Source organism: Euprymna scolopes, chromosome 33 (genome assembly GCF_053919585.1).
Source record: "Euprymna scolopes isolate OS-2025 chromosome 33, ASM5391958v1, whole genome shotgun sequence".
Lineage (NCBI taxonomy): Eukaryota > Metazoa > Mollusca > Cephalopoda > Sepiida > Sepiolidae > Euprymna > Euprymna scolopes.
In genome coordinates this window covers 3,722,580-3,746,367 of record NC_136514.1, presented here as the reverse complement: position 1 = coordinate 3,746,367, position 23,788 = coordinate 3,722,580, and the positions used below count along the sequence as shown (strand labels likewise).

At 28.4% G+C, this 23,788-nt stretch overlaps 1 protein-coding gene across 1 annotated transcript in view; it reads left to right on the top strand.

The window, feature by feature from the left end:
* The window catches only part of LOC145258097 (uncharacterized), an 89,438-nt gene that overhangs the window by 47,658 nt on the left and 17,992 nt on the right, over positions 1 to 23,788 (top strand). The window contains exons 3-4 of the mRNA XM_080115836.1: positions 10,077 to 10,181; positions 15,574 to 15,661. Coding sequence (XP_079971962.1) covers positions 10,077 to 10,181; positions 15,574 to 15,661 — 193 coding nt within the window. The remainder of the gene's footprint in view (positions 1 to 10,076; positions 10,182 to 15,573; positions 15,662 to 23,788) is intronic.

Sequence of the window (23,788 nt, the reverse complement as noted above, 5' to 3'; positions counted from 1 at the left end):
CATATCTATTCACATGTAATATTCCCATGTAATGCTACATATCTATTCGCATCTAATATTCCCATGTAATGCTACATATCTATTCGCATCTAATATTCCCATGTAATGCTACATATCTATTCGCATCTAATATTCCCATGTAATGCTACATATCTATTCACATGTAATATTCCCATGTAATGCTACATATCTATTCGCATCTAATATTCCCATGTAATGCTACATATCTATTCGCATCTAATATTCCCATGTAATGCTACATATCTATTCGCATCTAATATTCCCATGTAATGCTACATATCTATTCACATGTAATATTCCCATGTAATGCTACATATCTATTCGCATCTAATATTCCCATGTAATGCTACATATCTATTCGCATCTAATATTCCCATGTAATGCTACATATCTATTCGCATCTAATATTCCCATGTAATGCTACATATCTATTCACATGTAATATTCCCATGTAATGCTACATATCTATTCGCATCTAATATTCCCATGTAATGCTACATATCTATTCGCATCTAATATTCCCATGTAATGCTACATATCTATTCGCATCTAATATTCCCATGTAATGCTACATATCTATTCGCATCTAATATTCCCATGTAATGCTACATATCTATTCGCATCTAATATTCCCATGTAATGCTACATATCTATTCACATGTAATATTCCCATGTAATGCTACATATCTATTCGCATCTAATATTCCCATGTAATGCTACATATCTATTCGCATCTAATATTCCCATGTAATGCTACATATCTATTCGCATCTAATATTCCCATGTAATGCTACATATCTATTCACATGTAATATTCCCATGTAATGCTACATATCTATTCGCATGTAATATTCCCATGTAATGGTACATATCTATTCACATGTAATATTCCCATGTAATGCTACATATCTATTCGCATCTAATATTCCCATGTAATGCTACATATCTATTCGCATCTAATATTCCCATGTAATGCTACATATCTATTCACATGTAATATTCCCATGTAATGCTACATATCTATTCACATGTAATATTCCCATGTAATGCTACATATCTATTCGCATCTAATATTCCCATGTAATGCTACATATCTATTCGCATGTAATATTCCCATGTAATGGTACATATCTATTCACATGTAATATTCCCATGTAATGCTACATATCTATTCACATGTAATATTCCCATGTAATGCTACATATCTATTCGCATCTAATATTCCCATGTAATGCTACATATCTATTCGCATGTAATATTCCCATGTAATGGTACATATCTATTCACATGTAATATTCCCATGTAATGCTACATATCTATTCGCATGTAATATTCCCATGTAATGCTACATATCTATTCACATGTAATATTCCCATGTAATGCTACATATCTATTCACATGTAATATTCCCATGTAATGCTACATATCTATTCGCATGTAATATTCCCATGTAATGCTACATATCTATTCGCATCTAATATTCCCATGTAATGCTACATATCTATTCGCATGTAATATTCCCATGTAATGCTACATATCTATTCACATGTAATATTCCCATGTAATGCTACATATCTATTCGCATGTAATATTCCCATGTAATGCTACATATCTATTCACATGTAATATTCCCATGTAATGCTACATATCTATTCACATGTAATATTCCCATGTAATGCTACATATCTATTCACATCTAATATTCCCATGTAATGCTACATATCTATTCGCATGTAATATTCCCATGTAATGTTCCATATCCATTCACATGTAATGGTACATATCTATTCACATGTAATATTCCCATGTAATGCTACATATCTATATCATGTAATATTCCCATGTAATGTTCCATATCTATTCACATGTAATGGTACATATCTATTCACATGTAATATTACCATGTAATGTTACATATCTATTCACATGTAATATTCCCATGTAATGCTACATATCTATTCACATGTAATATTCCCATGTAATGCTACATATCTATTCACATGTAATATTCCCATGTAATGCTACATATCTATTCGCATGTAATATTCCCATGTAATGCTACATATCTATTCACATGTAATATTCCCATGTAATGCTACATATCTATTCACATGTAATATTCCCATGTAATGCTACATATCTATTCACATGTAATATTCCCATGTAATGGTACATATCTATTCGCATGTAATATTCCCATGTAATGGTACATATCTATTCACATGTAATATTCCCATGTAATGTTACATATCTATTCACATGTAATATTCCCATGTAATGCTACATATCTATTCACATGTAATATTCCCATGTAATGTTACATATCTATTCACATGTAATATTCCCATGTAATGCTACATATCTATTCACATGTAATATTCCCATGTAATGCTACATATCTATTCACATGTAATATTCCCATGTTATTCTACATATCTATTCACATGTAATATTCCCATGTAATGTTACATATCTATTCACATGTAATATTCCCATGTAATGCTACATATCTATTCGCATGTAATATTCCCATGTAATGGTACATATCTATTCACATGTAATATTACCATGTAATGGTACATATCTATTCACATGTAATATTCCCATGTAATGGTACATATCTATTCGCATGTAATGGTACATATCTATTCACATGTAATATTCCCATGTAATGCTACATATCTATATCATGTAATATTCCCATGTAATGTTCCATATCTATTCACATGTAATGGTACATATCTATTCACATGTAATATTACCATGTAATGCTACATATCTATTCACATGTAATATTACCATGTAATGCTACATATCTATTCACATGTAATTGTACATATCTATTCGCATGTAATATTCCCATGTAATGCTACATATCTATTCACATGTAATATTCCCATGTAATGGTACATATCTATTCGCATGTAATGGTACATATCTATTCGCATGTAATATTCCCATGTAATGGTACATATCTATTCACATGTAATATTCCCATGTAATGCTACATATCTATTCACATGTAATATTCCCATGTAATGCTACATATCTATTCACATGTAATATTCCCATGTAATGCTACATATCTATTCACATGTAATTGTACATATCTATTCGCATGTAATATTCCCATGTAATGCTACATATCTATTCACATGTAATATTCCCATGTAATGCTACATATCTATTCGCATGTAATATTCCCATGTAATGTTCCATATCTATTCACATGTAATTGTACATATCTATTCGCATGTAATATTCCCATGTAATGCTACATATCTATTCGCATGTAATATTCCCATGTAATGCTACATATCTATTCACATGTAATATTACCATGTAATGCTACATATCTATTCACATATAATATTCCCATGTAATGCTACATATCTATTCACATGTAATATTCCCATGTAATGGTACATATCTATTCACATGTAATATTCCCATGTAATGGTACATATCTATTCGCATGTAATGGTACATATCTATTCACATGTAATATTCCCATGTAATGTTCCATATCTATTCACATATAATATTCCCATGTAATGCTACATATCTATTCACATGTAATATTCCCATGTAATGGTACATATCTATTCACATGTAATATTCCCATGTAATGGTACATATCTATTCGCATGTAATGGTACATATCTATTCACATGTAATATTCCCATGTAATGGTACATATCTATTCGCATGTAATGCTACATATCTATTCACATGTAATATTCCCATGTAATGGTACATATCTATTCACATGTAATATTCCCATGTAATGTTCCATATCTATTCACATGTAATGGTACATATCTATTCACATGTAATATTCCCATGTAATGCTACATATCTATTCACATGTAATATTCCCATGTAATGCTACATATCTATTCACATGTAATATTCCCATGTAATGCTACATATCTATTCACATGTAATATTCCCATGTAATGTTCCATATCTATTCACATGTAATATTCCCATGTAATGCTACATATCTATTCACATGTAATATTCCCATGTAATGGTACATATCTATTCACATGTATTATTCCCATGTAATGCTACATATCTATTCACATGTAATATTCCCATGTAATGCTACATATCTATTCACATGTAATATTCCCATGTAATGCTACATATCTATTCACATGTAATATTCCCATGTAATGGTACATATCTATTCACATGTATTATTCCCATGTAATGCTACATATCTATTCACATGTAATATTCCCATGTAATGCTACATATCTATTCACATGTAATATTCCCATGTAATGTTCCATATCTATTCACATGTAATATTCCCATGTAATGCTACATATCTATTCGCATGTAATATTCCCATGTAATGCTACATATCTATTCACATGTAATATTCCCATGTAATGCTACATATCTATTCACATGTAATATTCCCATGTAATGCTACATATCTATTCACATGTAATATTCCCATGTAATGGTACATATCTATTCACATGTATTATTCCCATGTAATGCTACATATCTATTCACATGTAATATTCCCATGTAATGGTACATATCTATTCACATGTAATATTCCCATGTAATGCTACATATCTATTCACATGTAATATTCCCATGTAATGTTCCATATCTATTCACATGTAATATTCCCATGTAATGTTCCATATCTATTCACATGTAATATTCCCATGTAATGGTACATATCTATTCACATGTAATATTCCCATGTAATGTTCCATATCTATTCACATGTAATATTCCCATGTAATGGTACATATCTATTCACATGTAATATTCCCATGTAATGTTCCATATCTATTCACATGTAATATTCCCATGTAATGGTACATATCTATTCACATGTATTATTCCCATGTAATGCTACATATCTATTCACATGTAATATTCCCATGTAATGCTACATATCTATTCACATGTAATATTCCCATGTAATGCTACATATCTATTCACATGTAATATTCCCATGTAATGCTACATATCTATTCACATGTAATATTCCCATGTAATGGTACATATCTATTCACATGTATTATTCCCATGTAATGCTACATATCTATTCACATGTAATATTCCCATGTAATGGTACATATCTATTCACATGTAATATTCCCATGTAATGCTACATATCTATTCACATGTAATATTCCCATGTAATGTTCCATATCTATTCACATGTAATATTCCCATGTAATGTTCCATATCTATTCACATGTAATATTCCCATGTAATGCTACATATCTATTCACATGTAATATTCCCATGTAATGTTCCATATCTATTCGCATGTAATATTCCCATGTAATGTTCCATATCTATTCGCATGTAATATTCCCATGTAATGGTACATATCTATTCGCATGTAATATTCCCATGTAATGCTACATATCTATTCACATGTAATATTCCCATGTAATGCTACATATCTATTCACATGTAATATTCCCATGTAATGGTACATATCTATTCACATGTAATATTCCCATGTAATGCTACATATCTATTCACATGTAATATTCCCATGTAATGTTCCATATCTATTCACATGTAATATTCCCATGTAATGCTACATATCTATTCGCATGTAATATTCCCATGTAATGTTCCATATCTATTCACATGTAATTGTACATATCTATTCGCATGTAATATTCCCATGTAATGCTACACATCTATTCACATGTAATATTCCCATGTAATGCTACACATCTATTCACATGTAATATTACCATGTAATGCTACATATCTATTCACATGTAATATTCCCATGTAATGCTACATATCTATTCACATCTAATATTCCCATGTAATGGTGCATATTACATATTCTATAAGATATACTTTAACAGTGGCTCCTATCCTCTTCTCATTTCTATATTAACACTATTTTCCTATCTGCCAAAGTCTACTTTAACAATGCCTCTCTCTTTCAATTGCCATATCAACACTTTTTATCTATCCTCCCCTGTCCACTATAGCAATAATCTGTGGACTACAGCTCTATCTAGGGTTGTAGCAAAAAGGTCATGTGACAGCAAGACCTCAGCTCTGTGTCACACTTCCAAAAAACCCAGTTGACAACTTCCATGACCAGTTGCAAATTTTGACCTTCAACTCTTCTTCCGATTACTACTGCATGGTGGATGCTCAGAACAGTTTCGTTAAGTGTGTTTCACAAAATATCATCGAAGAAATATCGATCGTCATTTTAAGAATATGTTTTTACTTTCCTTTCCAAAAATTGTTAAATTTGTCGAAAACACATAATAAAAGCAACTTAGCATTATCTCTTTGTTATAATGCCAAACTGCTTACGACAACGTTATCCCATGCAGAGTGAGAGCATAGAGAAATTTGGCTGTGGACGAAACTCCAGGCGTACTGAGCTGTGATTATTATCATCCTCATGTATGTTTGTAAAACTTGAAACATTATATGCCAGACATGCCAAGAAACTGAACTATTTCCATGTGACCTGCCTCCGTAGATTGTTAAAAATCAAGTGGCTAGACAAGATACAAGACACAGAGGTTCTAGCCTGGTCAAACCTTCCGCCAGTACACACCATATTACAACAGTGCTAGGTCCGTTCAGCAGGTCATATATTCCACATGCCAGAATTAAGGCTCCCAAAACAACACCTATATGGTGAACTGTTCAAAAGAAAAAGACCCTCAGGAGGACAGTGGAAATAGTTCAAGGACAATCTGAAGGTTTCCCTCAAACAATTCGGTTTGCATTCTAACTCATTTGAAAAACTAACCCAAGATAGATATTCCTGACATGCCGCAACTCACAAAGGGGCTACAATTGTTGAATTCACACACAATGAAGAATGCAAGAGAAAATGTGACATTAGAAAAGACAGAAGTCAACACCTTTGACACCAAATTATCGCATCAGCGTTGAGCATGCGGGAAATAATTCAGAGCTTGAATCGGTCTAACGTTTCAAACCCACAGAACAATTGCATGATCACGGTCATCTTCGCAAGTGATGATTGGTTTGGTTGTTTTGTTTTACAGCATATCAACCTTTTTCGAGTTATTCAATGCTGAATTCGGTTGTTTTGGAAATCGTATTCATGTTGCATCCAGTTATTTTGTTGAAGGTTTTTATTCAAACTTTTTCAAGGCTTGGTTGTTTTATGATGGATTTTATCGTTTTTGTTCTCTGCTCTGCAGAACATGAATGAGTTTTGCAATGGGAGAGGGAAAAGGGTTACAGTATTAAGGTTTGGTACATTTTAAGTTAAGAAACCAGTCAGGAAGTGGAGGAGATAGAGAAAGGGGTAATGGGAAGAAGGAAAAGTGGGGAAAAAGGTGGGTTGTCGTTTTTGTAGAACATAAGTTTTTCAAAAGGAAGTAGAAAAACAAAAAGCATCAATGTTAAGTGCATTTCGTCTCAGGAAGCCAATATTTTCAGACAGCCTGATCTGGTAACACCAACAAGCAACAGCTGAACATCACAGATATATAAAAGCCAACACTATCCTATGCAGTTTCTATTGCATTTAAACATTTTTTGATTCAATTTTCACCCCAAACAAGGCACAGTGTCACTTTGATGTAGTAGGGGCTACTACCAGGGACATAAGTTGCAGGGATACTATGTAGGGAGTTGAGTAGCAAGATTTCTGTTCACATTGCACTTGAACTTCTGCATGTCAGTACAGTTGGGAAAGCAGGAACCCGGAAGGGAGTTCCAAAGTTCAGCACTTCTGGAGAAGACACAATTAGAGTAGAACGCCTTCTTACATCTAAGGATCACTACTGTGTAGGGGTGGGATTTTGCTACGTATTGGGTTTATTTACGTCGAAGGGGTACAAGGGCTTGTAGTTTGTTGGAGAATCCACCAACTTGTAGAACATGCAGAAGAATGCCACATTTCATTGATGGGACAGAGGTTGAAGCCTAGATGACAGTTCAGGATCTATCAGGTTGGCGAGTCTCTTTTGAACCCTATCCAGAAACGAGAGACTAGTAGCAGATGCACCAGCCCAAATGTGACAAAAATACTCCATACATGGGTGAATAGTAGCCTCGTAGAGGTACAGGATACTTTCAGGTGTAAGTAACTCTCTAGCATGGAAGAGAGAGCCCACCATCCTTGCAGCGACCCTGGCAATGCTCTCAACATATTTGTTCCCACTCATGTTTCCTGTGAACATTAAGCTGGCTGAGAAGGTTTTTTGTAATTATTGAAGGAAACAAGCTTAGTCTTAGCAGCATTGAATGTGACCATTTTTGTCCCCCATTCCACTACAGATTGGTGGTTATCCGCTAGTGTTTCTGCCATTTCCTTAGATGTGTGTTCATTCGTTTTCCCATCGTGCCTGTTATAGAGCATGATGTCATCAGCAAATATACCCATCTCGGATACAATTTTATCAGGGAGGTCATTCATGAATATTAGTAATAATAAAGGTCTAAGGATTGACCCCTGAGGTACACTCACATTTATATCATATTGTTTGGATGTACGACCGTCGAGGACAACCTGGATTCTTATTTTTGAGAAGGATTTAATTATGTTAAGTATTTGTCCATTGATACTGAAGAATTTGATTTTACTGAGAAGACCATCGTTCCATACCCTGTCAAAAGACTTAGATATATCAAGGGCTACTGCTCTACCCTTCCCTGTTTTGTCCAGTGTATGGTATATATGTTCAGAGATTACAGTTAGGATATCTGCTGTAGAACGGGCTGGCCTAAATCCATGTTGTTGGTTAGTCAGAAGTTTAGCAGCTGTAAGGTAATGGACTAAAGCTTGCAATATTTATCGTATTCCACGCAAGTTGGATGATGATCGAAGGCTGTTAAATGCAATCATTGGAATTTACACTGTCATACATGCATTAATATGGGACCCAACACATTGTAGACTCAGTTGCAAAGGAAAGAACTTCAACTCACCATTTCAGGTTTTAAGAAAAGATCTTCATTCCTCATTCTCCCACCATGCGTGACTTCTCATTATGACTGTGAGATCACCCACATCTCTAACATGATCGTCTTCTCTAACATACTCGTCAGTCTGTGCACATCTTTTTATAGTGTTTTTCTTTTTCGTTACCATGACATCACTTCGCACATAGCTTGGTATTTATACACAGCCACCGTACGCTCTATTACAAATATCCCATGTCCCATAGTTTGTAATCTAAATTCATCATTAATTTCTATCCATCAACTAATTTGGCAGCGATTGCTTCACAGTTGAGAGGAAACTACATTGTTTAGGACAATCAACTGCAACCATAGTTTCCAAGGGCCAGCTATCTTCAATCCATAATCAACTTGAAATATTCATCAAAAGAAAGTTTTCTTATCACCAATTGACAAGCGTGATCACCCAACTTTAAAATTCAAAGTGAAGACTGCAGGATCTTGTCTGACGTTTGGCTTCACAACAAAACATTTGAAGTCCGTAATCATGAGACGCTTAATATGATTGTAAGACAATCAAAACACTTCATTCAACTTTTTAACTCGACAAATCTTTATAGTTGTTATGGAATCAAATGTTATTAGTGTTATGGCCTTCTTTAATATAAATCCTAATATCGGAATTGAATGTCATTAGTTTTATGGTCTTGTTTAAAACTATTCCTATTATTATAGGAATTGAATGTTGTTAATTTTATGGTCTTGTTTAAAGTTATTCCTATTATCTTGGATAAAATATTGTTATGGATTTAAGATTATAATTTTACTTATGTAACTCGTTCGGGTTAGTTTGAGCCATATTTTCTTTGGCATTTCCCTATAAACTGGACCTGCTACCTCAACTGTTCTATATCTACCAACACAAAAACTCTCATTCAAATATTTTACCATGACTATACTATCAAAGTTTCCTATCTCGACTCCAAAAACCGTGGAATATTTTAACATGTATTTTGTGTGATTAAAAAATATATAAGAAGAGTCTTAGAGAAATAAATATGAACTCATAAATTTTTATATAAAAAGGAAGATTTTTTGTTTGTTTATTGAAATGCATTATCCTAAATTTTTTTTATCAGAGATAGGTGACTCGTGTGTGATGCAAATTTTCATGCCAACCCTCAATCAGAAAGAGTGCGGACCTGGATTATTGTGTGACCCAAAAACCCACTCATGTCAACCAAGTAAGTTGTTGGTTTCTTTTCTTTTTACCAATAATGAAAGTATTCCAGCTTTTCAGAATTTAGCATATGTTGGATAATCCAGATTCCCCGGGAATGACGTCAAAATAAAAGTTGGTCAGAAGCTTGGATGCAGATGCCCAGGATGACATTAAAGAGGTCAAAATGTGGGACATAATATCCCTGGGGATTGGGTCAGCGAGATTGACCCACATTTCAAGACACTGCATGTTGGAATGCTGAGGTCATTTCGGCCAATAAAAGAGATGGCAGACAACAAAGAAAAAGGAGAGTGACCATGATGGCAAGAAGTGATACACGTTTTCTCCACTACAAGAACACACCATCCCACCCTACGTGCCGTCACTAATGTCAAAACTATCATCCTGAAACTAAAAAGGTTATTTTGAATAAACAAAATATTTTTATAACCAGTTATGTGTGTTTTATCATCACCAACAAGTGTATATATATCGAGACATTGACAAAGGTTTATTTTTAGAAATTTTATAGTTTCAAAAACACATTTGACAATTGGCTGCAGCGGATATATAACACATATGGAAGATATAATCGAACGCTTCAAAAAGAAAAGAAGCTGAAGAAAGCAAAGGATTTGAAAATCAAAGAGACCTCCACAAAGTCAACTCAACAATTCATCAACTAGATTTCGTATTTGCTATTATAGAGCCAATTCTCTATTGATTATTATATTGTACCCAATATATAGTAGTGAGTTCAAAAGTTAAAAAAATATGACTTAGGTGCCATCAGCTAGAATTAAAACCCAAACATTTATCTCTCTAGCGATATTCACTACCATCTGAGCAAATGACACATGCATATCACAACTTGACAAATAAACGCAGTTAAATTTTAAAATGTATATTTGTGCATGCGTAAAGCATACAAATTACCTGCCAAATTCTAATTTTGGCCTCTTAGCACTTATTTTTCTGTCTAAAGACTAAATCAATTTTGTTCAACAAGTCTGAATACTTCATATATCAAGTTTCAAGTCTGTAGAGCTTAAATTGACAGAGTAGTTTCGTAGAGATTTACTTTAAATGTAGCTCCAAATGCAATTATGCACAATGTAAAAAATATGCACAAAAAGTAAATGTGAAATGGATCTAATCATCGAATAAAAAAAACAAAAAGATGAGCAGTGAATTAATAAAAGTTTGTTTTTAAAGGAATTTTTTTTATTGGAATCCTTTGAGATGAGTAATTTGCATATTTATTTGCGGACTGTTATCCTCATCTTCATGGTTGTTGTTTCACCATGTTTCGACCAGTTATTCCTCTGGCCTTCGTCAGATGGTTAACTGTGACAAAATAGGAATACTGAGTCTCTTAACTGTATCCTAAGTAAATACTGCCTTCCATAGTTGTCGTCTCAACACGTTTTGGCCTGATTTGGGTAGGATTTTTGATATTTCTCTGATATTGCTGTTGTGTCAAGTATGAAACTGATTAAAATAAAACTTTGGCTTCAGACTAGGATCAAAATGTAGTTTCTGTTCTTTACAAGTATTGTACAATAATACTTTGGAGTCTGTCTTACATAGTACAGACGGCTACATACAAATCCCGAGCCGTGAACAAATTGACGTCGCGATAAGGAAAAAAAAGATTATAAAAAAGAGTGGTCATGTTCGAGAAGACGATCACTTAAAGAACATCACAGCAGTTACAAGAGAATGAGGAAATAAATATATAACAAAAAAGTTGAAGTTGGTCTCCTTTGTGACTGAGACTACAATGTATTGGTTCCTGGACTATGTTACATATGCTTGTACTGAAAGTCAATCAAATGGAAATATGTCACAAATTCTTACTTAAAGATTTTCGAGATGGACGCACATAATGTACATTCTGAAAGTACATTAACCAGAAGACTCTGATATGTTTTAGTTTGAACAAACGTGATACGATAATATTGTGGGGTCTACATTCACACTGGACGTCCATAGAATGGAAATATTTGTATGCAACAAATAAAGAATGTAACCGTGGAATTTATATTTTTATTCTTCTCATCTTGAACGTCATTATCACAATGTTTCAGTCGATGTAACCTCCAGCCTTCTTCAGGTGTATTTTGTCAAACTCTGGAATTTTTCTGTTGAACTCTGGAATCTGCATAGAATATCAAACAAAACTATTTAATCCGCGGTGGGGTGGAGGGATTAGCATGCTTTAGTTCCACCAGTCATAAGTGCGAGTAGAACTTCATCATGAAAAAAGTCTGAAACATTTTTCAAATTACAAAATGAGAAAAGTCATCCAAATAATCCAAATTAGCAATCCTCATCTTAAAAATTTTTAAAAATATTTTTTTCTTTTCAAATTACAAAATGAGAAAAGTCATCCAAATAATCCAAATTATCAATCCTCATCTTAAAAATTTTTAAAAATATTTTTTTCTTTTCAAATTACAAAATGAGAAAAGTCATCCAAATAATCCAAATTATCAATCCTCATCTTAAAAAGTTTTAAAAATATTTTTTTCTTTTCAAGATGAAGATTGGATATTTGTATTAGTGCGATTCTTTGGACGTCTGCCCTCATCTTGAGTGCCATTTTTATAACATTTTCGTCCATATTGCCTCCAATCTTCTTCATGTGTACCTTGCTGAACTCAGGAATTTTTATGTCAAACTCAGGAATCTGCATGGAATTTTGAATGGAACTCTTTATTTACTTCAGGAGAGTAGTATGTTCTCATTCCATCAGCTATAAGTGGGTGGAGGTCTTACGTAATTCACAATTGTAAGTAATACTTCTCCCGGGAAATAATAAAGGGTGCTGTTAAAAATTCTGTACAATTTTCCGAGTTTGACAGAAAGATTCCTGAGTTCGACAAGATACACCTGAAAAATCGACCGAAACGCGAAAAATCGACTGAAACGCGAAAATGACATTCAAAATGAGAACAGTAGTCAAAAGAATCCAAATAATGTGACTATTTTATTGCATATTTTCTTATGTGTGATTATTTATATTTTAATTACTATTAGCGATTTTTATTTTCTTTATTTTCTTGCTTATGTCTGATGTAGACTCATTTATTTGTTTAAAACTAAAATTTGATTATTCAACCTGCATATTTTATTATTTAAATCGTTACATCAGTGAATAGACCCACATATTTAAATCTGAAACGTTACATCAGTGAATAGACCCACATATTTAAACCTGAAACGTTACCTCAGCGAATAGACCCACATATTTAAATCTGAAACGTTACATCAGTGAATAGACATATTTAAATCTGAAACATTACATCAGTGAATAGACATATTTAAATCTGAAACGTGACATCAGTGAATAAACCCACATATTTAAATCTGAAACGTTACATCAGTGAATAGACATATTTAAACCTGAAACGTTACCTCAGCGAATAGACCCACATATTTAAATCTGAAACGTTACATCAGTGAATAGACCCACATATTTAAATCTGAAACGTTACATCAGTGAATAAACCCACATATTTAAATCTGAAACGTTACATCAGTGAATAGACATATTTAAATCTGAAACGTTACATCAGTGAATAGACCCACATATTTAAATCTGAAACGTTACATCAGTGAATAAACCCACATATTTAAATCTGAAACGTGACATCAGTGAATAAACCCACATATTTAAATCTGAAACGTTACATCAGTGAATAGACATATTTAAATCTGAAACGTTACATCAGTGAATAGACCCACATATTTAAATCTGAAACGTTACATCAGTGAATAGACATATTTAAATCTGAAACATTACATCAGTGAATAGACATATTTAAATCTGAAACGTGACATCAGTGAATAAACCCACATATTTAAATCTGAAACGTTACATCAGTGAATAGACATATTTAAACCTGAAACGTTACCTCAGCGAATAGACCCACATATTTAAATCTGAAACGTTACATCAGTGAATAGACCCACATATTTAAATCTGAAACGTTACATCAGTGAATAAACCCACATATTTAAATCTGAAACGTTACATCAGTGAATAGACATATTTAAATCTGAAACGTTACATCAGTGAATAGACCCACATATTTAAATCTGAAACGTTACATCAGTGAATAAACCCACATATTTAAATCTGAAACGTGACATCAGTGAATAAACCCACATATTTAAATCTGAAACGTTACATCAGTGAATAGACATATTTAAATCTGAAACGTTACATCAGTGAATAGACCCACATATTTAAATCTGAAACGTTACATCAGTGAATAGACATATTTAAATCTGAAACATTACATCAGTGAATAGACATATTTAAATCTGAAACGTTACATCAGTGAATAGACCCACATATTTATATCAAGCTATTGTGACAGCTATAACAGTATTTTGTGTGTAGCACGAACACCCACACAACTAATGTTGCTCGGTTCATCTGACATGTAGCATAAAAGTCATCGAGGTCACTTTCTTTTGACCTTTCGCTTTCGTCTCTTTTTTTCATCTTTCTTTTTTGATCCTGACACGCGAATGAGATGACGCGTTTTTTTCTCAGTCGTTCTCGACACACGGGCATATATGGATTCTGATGAAATAACTTGTATGCAAAAAACTGTTTTATCAGACGTAAACTTTTACCTTATTTCACTATGGAAATTAATGGACTGTAACGAATAATTATCTCACAACGACAACTAATGAACATTTCAGAAAATAATTCTAATCACATGTGTACACACACATGCACACACACACATACACGCACACACAAACACATACACACATACATACACATGCATGCACACACATACACACACACACACATGTTCATCATAGCAAATTATGGTTGTAAAGTAAATGCATGAATGTTTTTCTATTGTTCAAAATAAATGTTCAGTTTTATATATATATATATATATATATATATATATATATATATATCATTCAGTCCTATGTTGTCTTCTTTCAATGTCCGAGTTAAAGATACACATATTTATCCAATCTACATTTATATCTCTTTCTCTCTCTATATATATAATCTATTTATATATATATATATATATATATATATATATATGTATATATATATATATTTATATATGTATTTATATGCATGTAACATTTTTTTTTTAATTATTTAATTCGTTTTTGGTTGTTCGACATGTTTTTTGTTTTTCATATCTGAATTGAAATTCATGTGATTTTCTTAATGAAATTTTTTAATTTACATCAGTTTTGATATTTAGTTATTGATACTTTATTTTACTCAATACTTTTTTGAAAATCACAGAATTTGAATAACTCAAAAAGGATTGACATGTCGTAAAACAAATAATAATATTCAATACTTCATTTTACTCAATTTCAAACGAATTTATATTTATTTTCCAAATATTTTTCAGGGTCACCTGTCTTGGCAGAATTGCTAATGGCATCTAGAAATACAGTTGTCATTCAGCACAATAAAAATGTATCTTGCAGTAGAAATGAGTAAGTTGAATAATATTAATTTTATAAATAAATAATTTGAATAATATTAATTTTATAAATAAATAATTTGAATAATATTAATTTTATAAATAAATAATTTGAATAATATTAATTTTATAAATAAATAATTTGAATAATATTAATTTTATTAATAAATAATTTGAATAATATTAATTTTATAAATAAATAATTTGAATAATATTAATTTTATAAATAAATAATTTGAATAATATTAATTTTATAAATAAATAATTTGAATAATATTAATTTTATAAATAAATAATTTGAATAATATTAATTTTATAAATTAATAATTTGAATAATATTAATTGTGTAAATAAATAATTTGAATAATATTAATTGTGTAAATAAATAATTTGAATAATATTAATTGTGTAAATAAATAATTTGAATAATATTAATTGTATAAATAAATAATTTGAATAATATTAATTGTATAAATAAATAATTTGAATAATATTAATTGTATAAATAAATAATTTGAATAATATTAATTGTATAAATAAATAATTTGAATAATATTAATTGTATAAATAAATAATTTGAATAATTAATTGTATAAATAAATAATTTGAATAATATTAATTGTATAAATAAATAATTTGAATAATATTAATTGTATAAATAAATAATTTGAATAATATTAATTGTATAAATAAATAATTTGAATAATATTAATTGTATAAATAAATAATTTGAATAATATTAATTGTATAAATAAATAATTTGAATAATATTAATTGTATAAATAAATAATTTGAATAATATTAATTGTATAAATAAATAATTTGAATAATATTAATTTTATAAATAAATAATTTGAATAATATTAATTTTATAAATAAATAATTTGAATAATATTAATTGTATAAATAAATAATTTGAATAATATTAATTGTATAAATTAATAATTTGAATAATATCAATTGTATAAATTAATAATTTGAATAATATCAATTTTATAAATAAATAATTTGAATAATATTAATTGTATAAACAAATAATTTGAATAATATTAATTTTATAATAACTACCAGTAAAACTAAAATCAATAAATCATTGCCCACAAGTGTATTTTTACACATGAGAAAATATTTGCACATTTAACGTCTTTTATTATAGTAATTGAAAAAATAAAAACTTTATAATTAAATATCTAGAAATTTATAAAGAACCAGAAATTTTGTATGGGATCAATAATTGTATTAGAATCGTCCCATGACTAGTATTTATATTCTTGGTTATATATGAAAGTGTAGTATCTGTTCTGATATTACACTTCATCTTGTCAGTTCTCTGTCAGTGAAGGAAAATCCTTCTAGATTGAGGAAGTTGCAATTTTTGTCCAAGTGCACCTGTTTGGGGAGTTGGATTTTCTCCACAATAAAAACTTACCTTTTGTGCTACTAGTGTAGTATCTGTTCTGTTGTTGAAATCACCCTCCCAGGTATTATTGGCTGCTTTTTGAGCGGGAAGTAATATGCGTCATCAAAAATCAATACAATTGGCTATTTATTAGCGATCCCAACACATTTTTGCTGGAAAACTAATTGGCGGTTCTTTCATTATTTGAGTGAGATTTGTAATATTGAAGTTCAAGTTAAACCTATGGCATCTACTTAATTGTCGTGTCACAATAATGAACATATCCAAAAATTATGAAAAACGATAAGGTAGAAAAAATTAATTAATAATGAAAACAGTTTTGAAGACAATTAGTGAAAATTGAGTTTTGCTAAAAAAAAAAAAAACAGAGAATGTAAATAGTAACAAGGCGCCAGTTCTGGGAAAGAAACTTTGTTCATGGAATTTGCGTTTAGATTTAGGTATAGATAGAGAGTGGGGGGAAATCGTTAATACTAGTTGTAGCTAGTCGAGTGTTTTATTTTGTGAAAGTTTGGCCAGATGGAACCATAGATTGGAGTTCAGTTGAGCACTTGCCATGAAAACGACAGAGCAAAGACAGGCTTGCAAGTCTCTTCTGTCCCATCTGAGGACTCTTGATAAAGTGCAGTAACGTGTTTGTAATTTGATATGCCTCATCTTTCACAGATGTTGCATTCTTCAGAATTGTCTGATATTTTCTCTGCTTCCATTGTTCGATCTTGTTGTTTTACTCGTTTCCATCAATTTGCTGTTTTATTACATCATTGTAATACAGCTTCCTGTTCCAGTAGCTTTTTTCCCAGGACTACAAGATTGTGGAACTCTTTTCCTGCTTACTGTTTTCTTTTGACCTATAGCCCTTTCCTCCTACCTATAGACAGATGGTTTTTTGTGATAACAGTTTTATTCACCAATGTTTTTTTTTAATTATTTTTTTATTCACCAATGTTTTTTTTTTTTTTTCAAATTTATTTCAAATTTATTTTGTTCAATTTTCACTCAATCTTAGGATTGTTTACTTAATACAAGTATTGGTGTCGGCCAAAAAAAACTTTGGTCTTCATCAACGGGGACTGAAAAATGTTGTCTAAATTGCAAAAATAATGCAAATAGATATGCAAGTAATTGGGTAATTTTGTAACTGAAATCGAGTTCTGATTACTAGTTTGCAAACGGTAAAACAGTGACAATGCAGAAATTGTCCCTTATGATTACCTTCCATTTAAAAAAAATAAAATGAAGTCACGGATTACAAAAACAAACTAAATTTCTGATTCATTTTAGTATTTGTAAAAAAAAAAAAACGTTTTAAAACTATTAAAAATGTATTTTCATTTTAAATACTATTTTGTTTTTAACTATTTTTTAAAAAGAAAAAAATATTCTTATTGTAAAATATTTTTGTAAAAAAAAAACTCAGAGGGAAAAAGAAAGACCATTTCAGTTAAGTATTTGTAAAAAAAAAACTTATATTTTCAATTATAAAAAAAAAATATTTGTAAAAAAAAAACTTATATTTTCAATTATAAAAAAAAAATATTTGTAAAAAAAAACCTTATATTTTCAATTATAAAAAAAAATATTTGTAAAAAAAAAACTTATATTTTCAATTATAAAAAAAAATATTTGTAAAAAAAAACTTATATTTTCAATTATAAAAAAAAATATTTGTAAAAAAAAACTTATATTTTCAATTATAAAAAAAAATATTTGTAAAAAAAAAACTTATATTTTATATTATAAAAAAAAAATATTTGTAAAAAAAAAACTTATATTTTCAATTATAAAAAAAAATATTTGTAAAAAAAAAACTTATATTTTCAATTATAAAAAAAAAATATTTGTAAAAAAAAAACTTATATTTTCAATTATAAAAAAAAATATTTGTAAAAAAAAAACTTATATTTTCAATTATAAAAAAAAAATATTTGTAAAAAAAAACCTTATATTTTCAATTATAAAAAAAAATATTTGTAAAAAAAAAACTTATATTTTCAATTATAAAAAAAAAATATTTGTAAAAAAAAAACTTATATTTTCAATTATAAAAAAAAATATTTGTAAAAAAAAACTTATATTTTCAATTATAAAAAAAAAATATTTGTAAAAAAAACTTATATTTTCAATTATAAAAAAAAATATTTGTAAAAAAAAAACTTATATTTTCAATTATAAAAAAAAAATATTTGTAAAAAAAAAACTTATATTTTCAATTATAAAAAAAAAATATTTGTAAAAAAAAAACTTATATTTTCAATTATAAAAAAAAATATTTGTAAAAAAAAAACTTATATTTTCAATTATAAAAAAAAATATTTGTAAAAAAAAAACTTATATTTTCAATTATAAAAAAAAAATATTTGTAAAAAAAAAACTTATATTTTCAATTATAAAAAAAAAATATTTGTAAAAAAAAACTTATATTTTCAATTATATAAAAAAAATATTTGTAAAAAAAAAACTTATATTTTCAATTATAAAAAAAAAATATTTGTAAAAAAAAAACTTATATTTTCAATTATAAAAAAAAATATTTGTAAAAAAAAACCTTATATTTTCAATTATAAAAAAAAATATTTGTAAAAAAAAAACTTATATTTTCAATTATAAAAAAAAAATATTTGTAAAAAAAAAACTTATATTTTCAATTATAAAAAAAAATATTTGTAAAAAAAAACTTATATTTTCAATTATAAAAAAAAAATATTTGTAAAAAAAACTTATATTTTCAATTATAAAAAAAAATATTTGTAAAAAAAAAACTTATATTTTCAATTATAAAAAAAAAATATTTGTAAAAAAAAAACTTATATTTTCAATTATAAAAAAAAAATATTTGTAAAAAAAAAACTTATATTTTCAATTATAAAAAAAAATATTTGTAAAAAAAAAACTTATATTTTCAATTATAAAAAAAAATATTTGTAAAAAAAAAACTTATATTTTCAATTATAAAAAAAAAATATTTGTAAAAAAAAAACTTATATTTTCAATTATAAAAAAAAAATATTTGTAAAAAAAAAACTTATATTTTCAATTATAAAAAAAAATATTTGTAAAAAAAAAACTTATATTTTCAATTATAAAAAAAAAATATTTGTAAAAAAAAACTTATATTTTCAATTATAAAAAAAAAATATTTGTAAAAAAAAAACTTATATTTTCAATTATAAAAAAAAATATTTGTAAAAAAAAAACTTATATTTTCAATTATAAAAAAAAAATATTTGTAAAAAAAAAACTTATATTTTCAATTATAAAAAAAAAATATTTGTAAAAAAAAACTTATATTTTCAATTATATAAAAAAAATATTTGTAAAAAAAAAACTTATATTTTCAATTATAAAAAAAAAATATTTGTAAAAAAAAAACTTATATTTTCAATTATAAAAAAAAATATTTGTAAAAAAAAAACTTATATTTTCAATTATAAAAAAAAATATTTGTAAAAAAAAAACTTATATTTTCAATTATAAAAAAAAAATATTTGTAAAAAAAAAACTTATATTTTCAATTATAAAAAAAAAGTATTTGTAAAAAAAAAACTTATATTTTCAATTATAAAAAAAAAATATTTGTAAAAAAAAAACTTATATTTTCAATTATAAAAAAAAAATATTTGTAAAAAAAAAACTTATATTTTCAATTATAAAAAAAAAAATATTTGTAAAAAAAAACTTATATTTTCAATTATAAAAAAAAAATATTTGTAAAAAAAAAACTTATATTTTCAATTATAAAAAAAAAGTATTTGTAAAAAAAAAACTTGTATTTGTAAAAAAAAAACTTATATTTTCAATTATAAAAAAAATATTTGTAAAAAAAAAACTTATATTTTCAATTATAAAAAAAAAATATTTGTAAAAAAAAACTTATATTTTCAATTATAAAAAAAAAATATTTGTAAAAAAAAAACTTATATTTTCAATTATAAAAAAAAAATATTTGTAAAAAAAATACTATCTTTCCAATTAACTCTTTATGACCTGAATTATGATGTAGTTGATTAAAAAAATATTTGTTAATTTTAGTTTAAAGGGTAAAGATGCTATGATTTTAAGTGTTTTATGTTTTGGAGAAACGACTTTCTTCTATGAATTTTATTGACGAAGATTTTTCGCTTTGGCATCATCTTCCTGTTTACAAATAACTGAAATTCGGTTTCGGTAACCAAATATTTCAATTACTACTATGTGTGTTTGGATATTTTGGGTGACATGCATGTGATATAGATATAGTCTTGGAAGCTTTTTTAACCTTGAAAATTATATTGCAAAGGCTGCTGCACAGAAGGTGGGTTCCCTCTATCATGCTAGAAAACAACTCCCACCTGAGAGTATCCTGTACCTCTACGAAGTCACAATTTACCCATGCATGGAGTATTGTTGCCACATCTGAGCTGGTGCGTCTACTACTAGCCTCTCTCTCTTGGATAGCCCCCCCCCCCCATAAGATCCCAAAAAGAGTCTTAAATCTAATATATCCCACTTTGTCAACTAAGCTTTAACCCCTGTCCCATCACCGCAATGTTGTATCTCTGTGCCTGTTTTACAAGTATTTTAATGAAATGTGCTCTAATGAACTCATTGCAGTTGTGCCCCTCGATGTACATATCCCCAACAAACCTACTTAACAACAAAATCTCACCCCTTCACTGTTGAGGTCCCTAAATGCCAGGAAGCATTCTACTCTGGTTTCTTTACTCAAACAGACTTTGGAATTCCTTTCCTGCTAGCTGCTTCCCTAACTGTACTGATATGTAGAAGTTTAAATGTAATGTAAACCAACATCTTAATTTTTCCTAAACGTGGTCCTAAATAGTAGCTCCTTATGTCCAAGTGATGATATGTCTTGTTAGGGGTGAACGTGAGTAAAATAAATAAAAATTTTGGTTCTTTGTTAGAAAATTATTTTATCAGTCATTTAATCTTCTGCAATCGTTGAATCAACTTGCTTTCTCAAACTCATGATAGTCCTAAGTTTTCAGGGATCATCAGTTGTTTACCATGAAACACTGTTTTAAGGATTTAAAAACAAAACACTTTGTTGAAAATCATGGCTCTGCAGCAGTGTTGATCGAACATGATCTCCCTGAAACAAAAGAAGAAAAAAAAAAATGTTCAAGATATTGGATCCAGTTTTTTGGCTCCAAATTAATTAGGCTAACCTATACATGTTATCAAAAAAAAACTTTTTTTCCTTACCCTTGTCATTTGGTTTTGTCTCCAAAAAAGAAAGCATTTATATTTTATTTTTTACACATCTACTGCATTTATATGATTCGAACGAATCCGCTGTACATACTTATCATCCCATTTTTTTGTTATTAATTATTCATACAATTATATTCTTAATTACTAATAATCTCTTTATATTTAGTAATTTATTTAAAAATATATAAAAAAATTTAAAATATTATAAATGAGCTTGTATGTTTTTAATTATAATTATTTTAATCCACTATTAATGTAGTTTTGTATGTTTTTAATCATAATTTTTTTATACACTATTAATGTAGTTTTGTATGTTTTTAATCATAATTTTTTTATACACTATTAATGTAGTTTTGTATGTTTTTAATCATAATTTTTTTATACACTATTAATGTAGTTTTGTATGTTTTTAATCATAATTTTTTTATACACTATTAATGTAGTTTTGTATGTTTTTAATCATAATTTTTTTTATACACTATTAATGTAGTGTTGTATGTTTTTAATCATAATTTTTTTTATACACTATTAATGTAGTATTGTATGTTTTTAATCATAATTTTTTTTATACACTATTAATGTAGTGTTGTATGTTTTTAATCATAATTTTTTTTATACACTATTAATGTAGTGTTGTATGTTTTTAATCATAATTTTTTTTATACACTGTTAATGCAGTTTTGTATGTTTCATATTTAATCCCTATTTAAGTTGAAACATTCTTATCAAAGTATTCTTTTGTACATCTATATCAAAAACCCTTGTAAACGTTTTTTTTCTCATTTTTTATTTCCATACTTTGGGGGCCAGGCACGAACGCAGACCCCACAATTTTTATGAACCACCGTTCTGCCAGATCAAACATACCCATTCCTGATCCTCGATACATCTATCATTATATGTAATAATTTTTAAAAAATAGTCAACCATATAGGAGCCTATTCGTGACCACACACACACACGTTCAGCTTTATATTATATATATATCATTTTAAAGGGCGTTTTTTGCTCTATCTAATTGTAGTAATTACAATCGTCTTAAAACAATTTTTTTTTTTTTTTAGAACGTTGAATACAAGATGGAAAAGAAGCAAATTCGCAAAATTTTCTTATTTCATTTCAAGCTAGGCCGAGAAGCAGCTGAAACAGCTTGCGATATCAACAAAGTATTTAACCCAGGAATCGCTACTGAATGCATATCACAATGGTGGTTTGAGAAATTTTGTGGCGGTGACAAGAGTCTTTAAGATGATGAGCATAATAGTCGAGCATCGGATGCTGACAACGATCAATTAACCGCCTTAGTCGAAGCCAATTAACGCACAACTGTTTGAGAATTTGCTTTGCATTTAGATGTAAAGTATACGACGATTTCCAACAAGTTGAGAGAGATTGGAAGGACAAAAGAAGTGTTATGAAGTGTCATCTTCCCTTTTCTGCAATAATAATGACCTTTTTCTCGACTAGGTTGTGACGTGATGAAAAGTGGGTTCTTTGCGACACTCA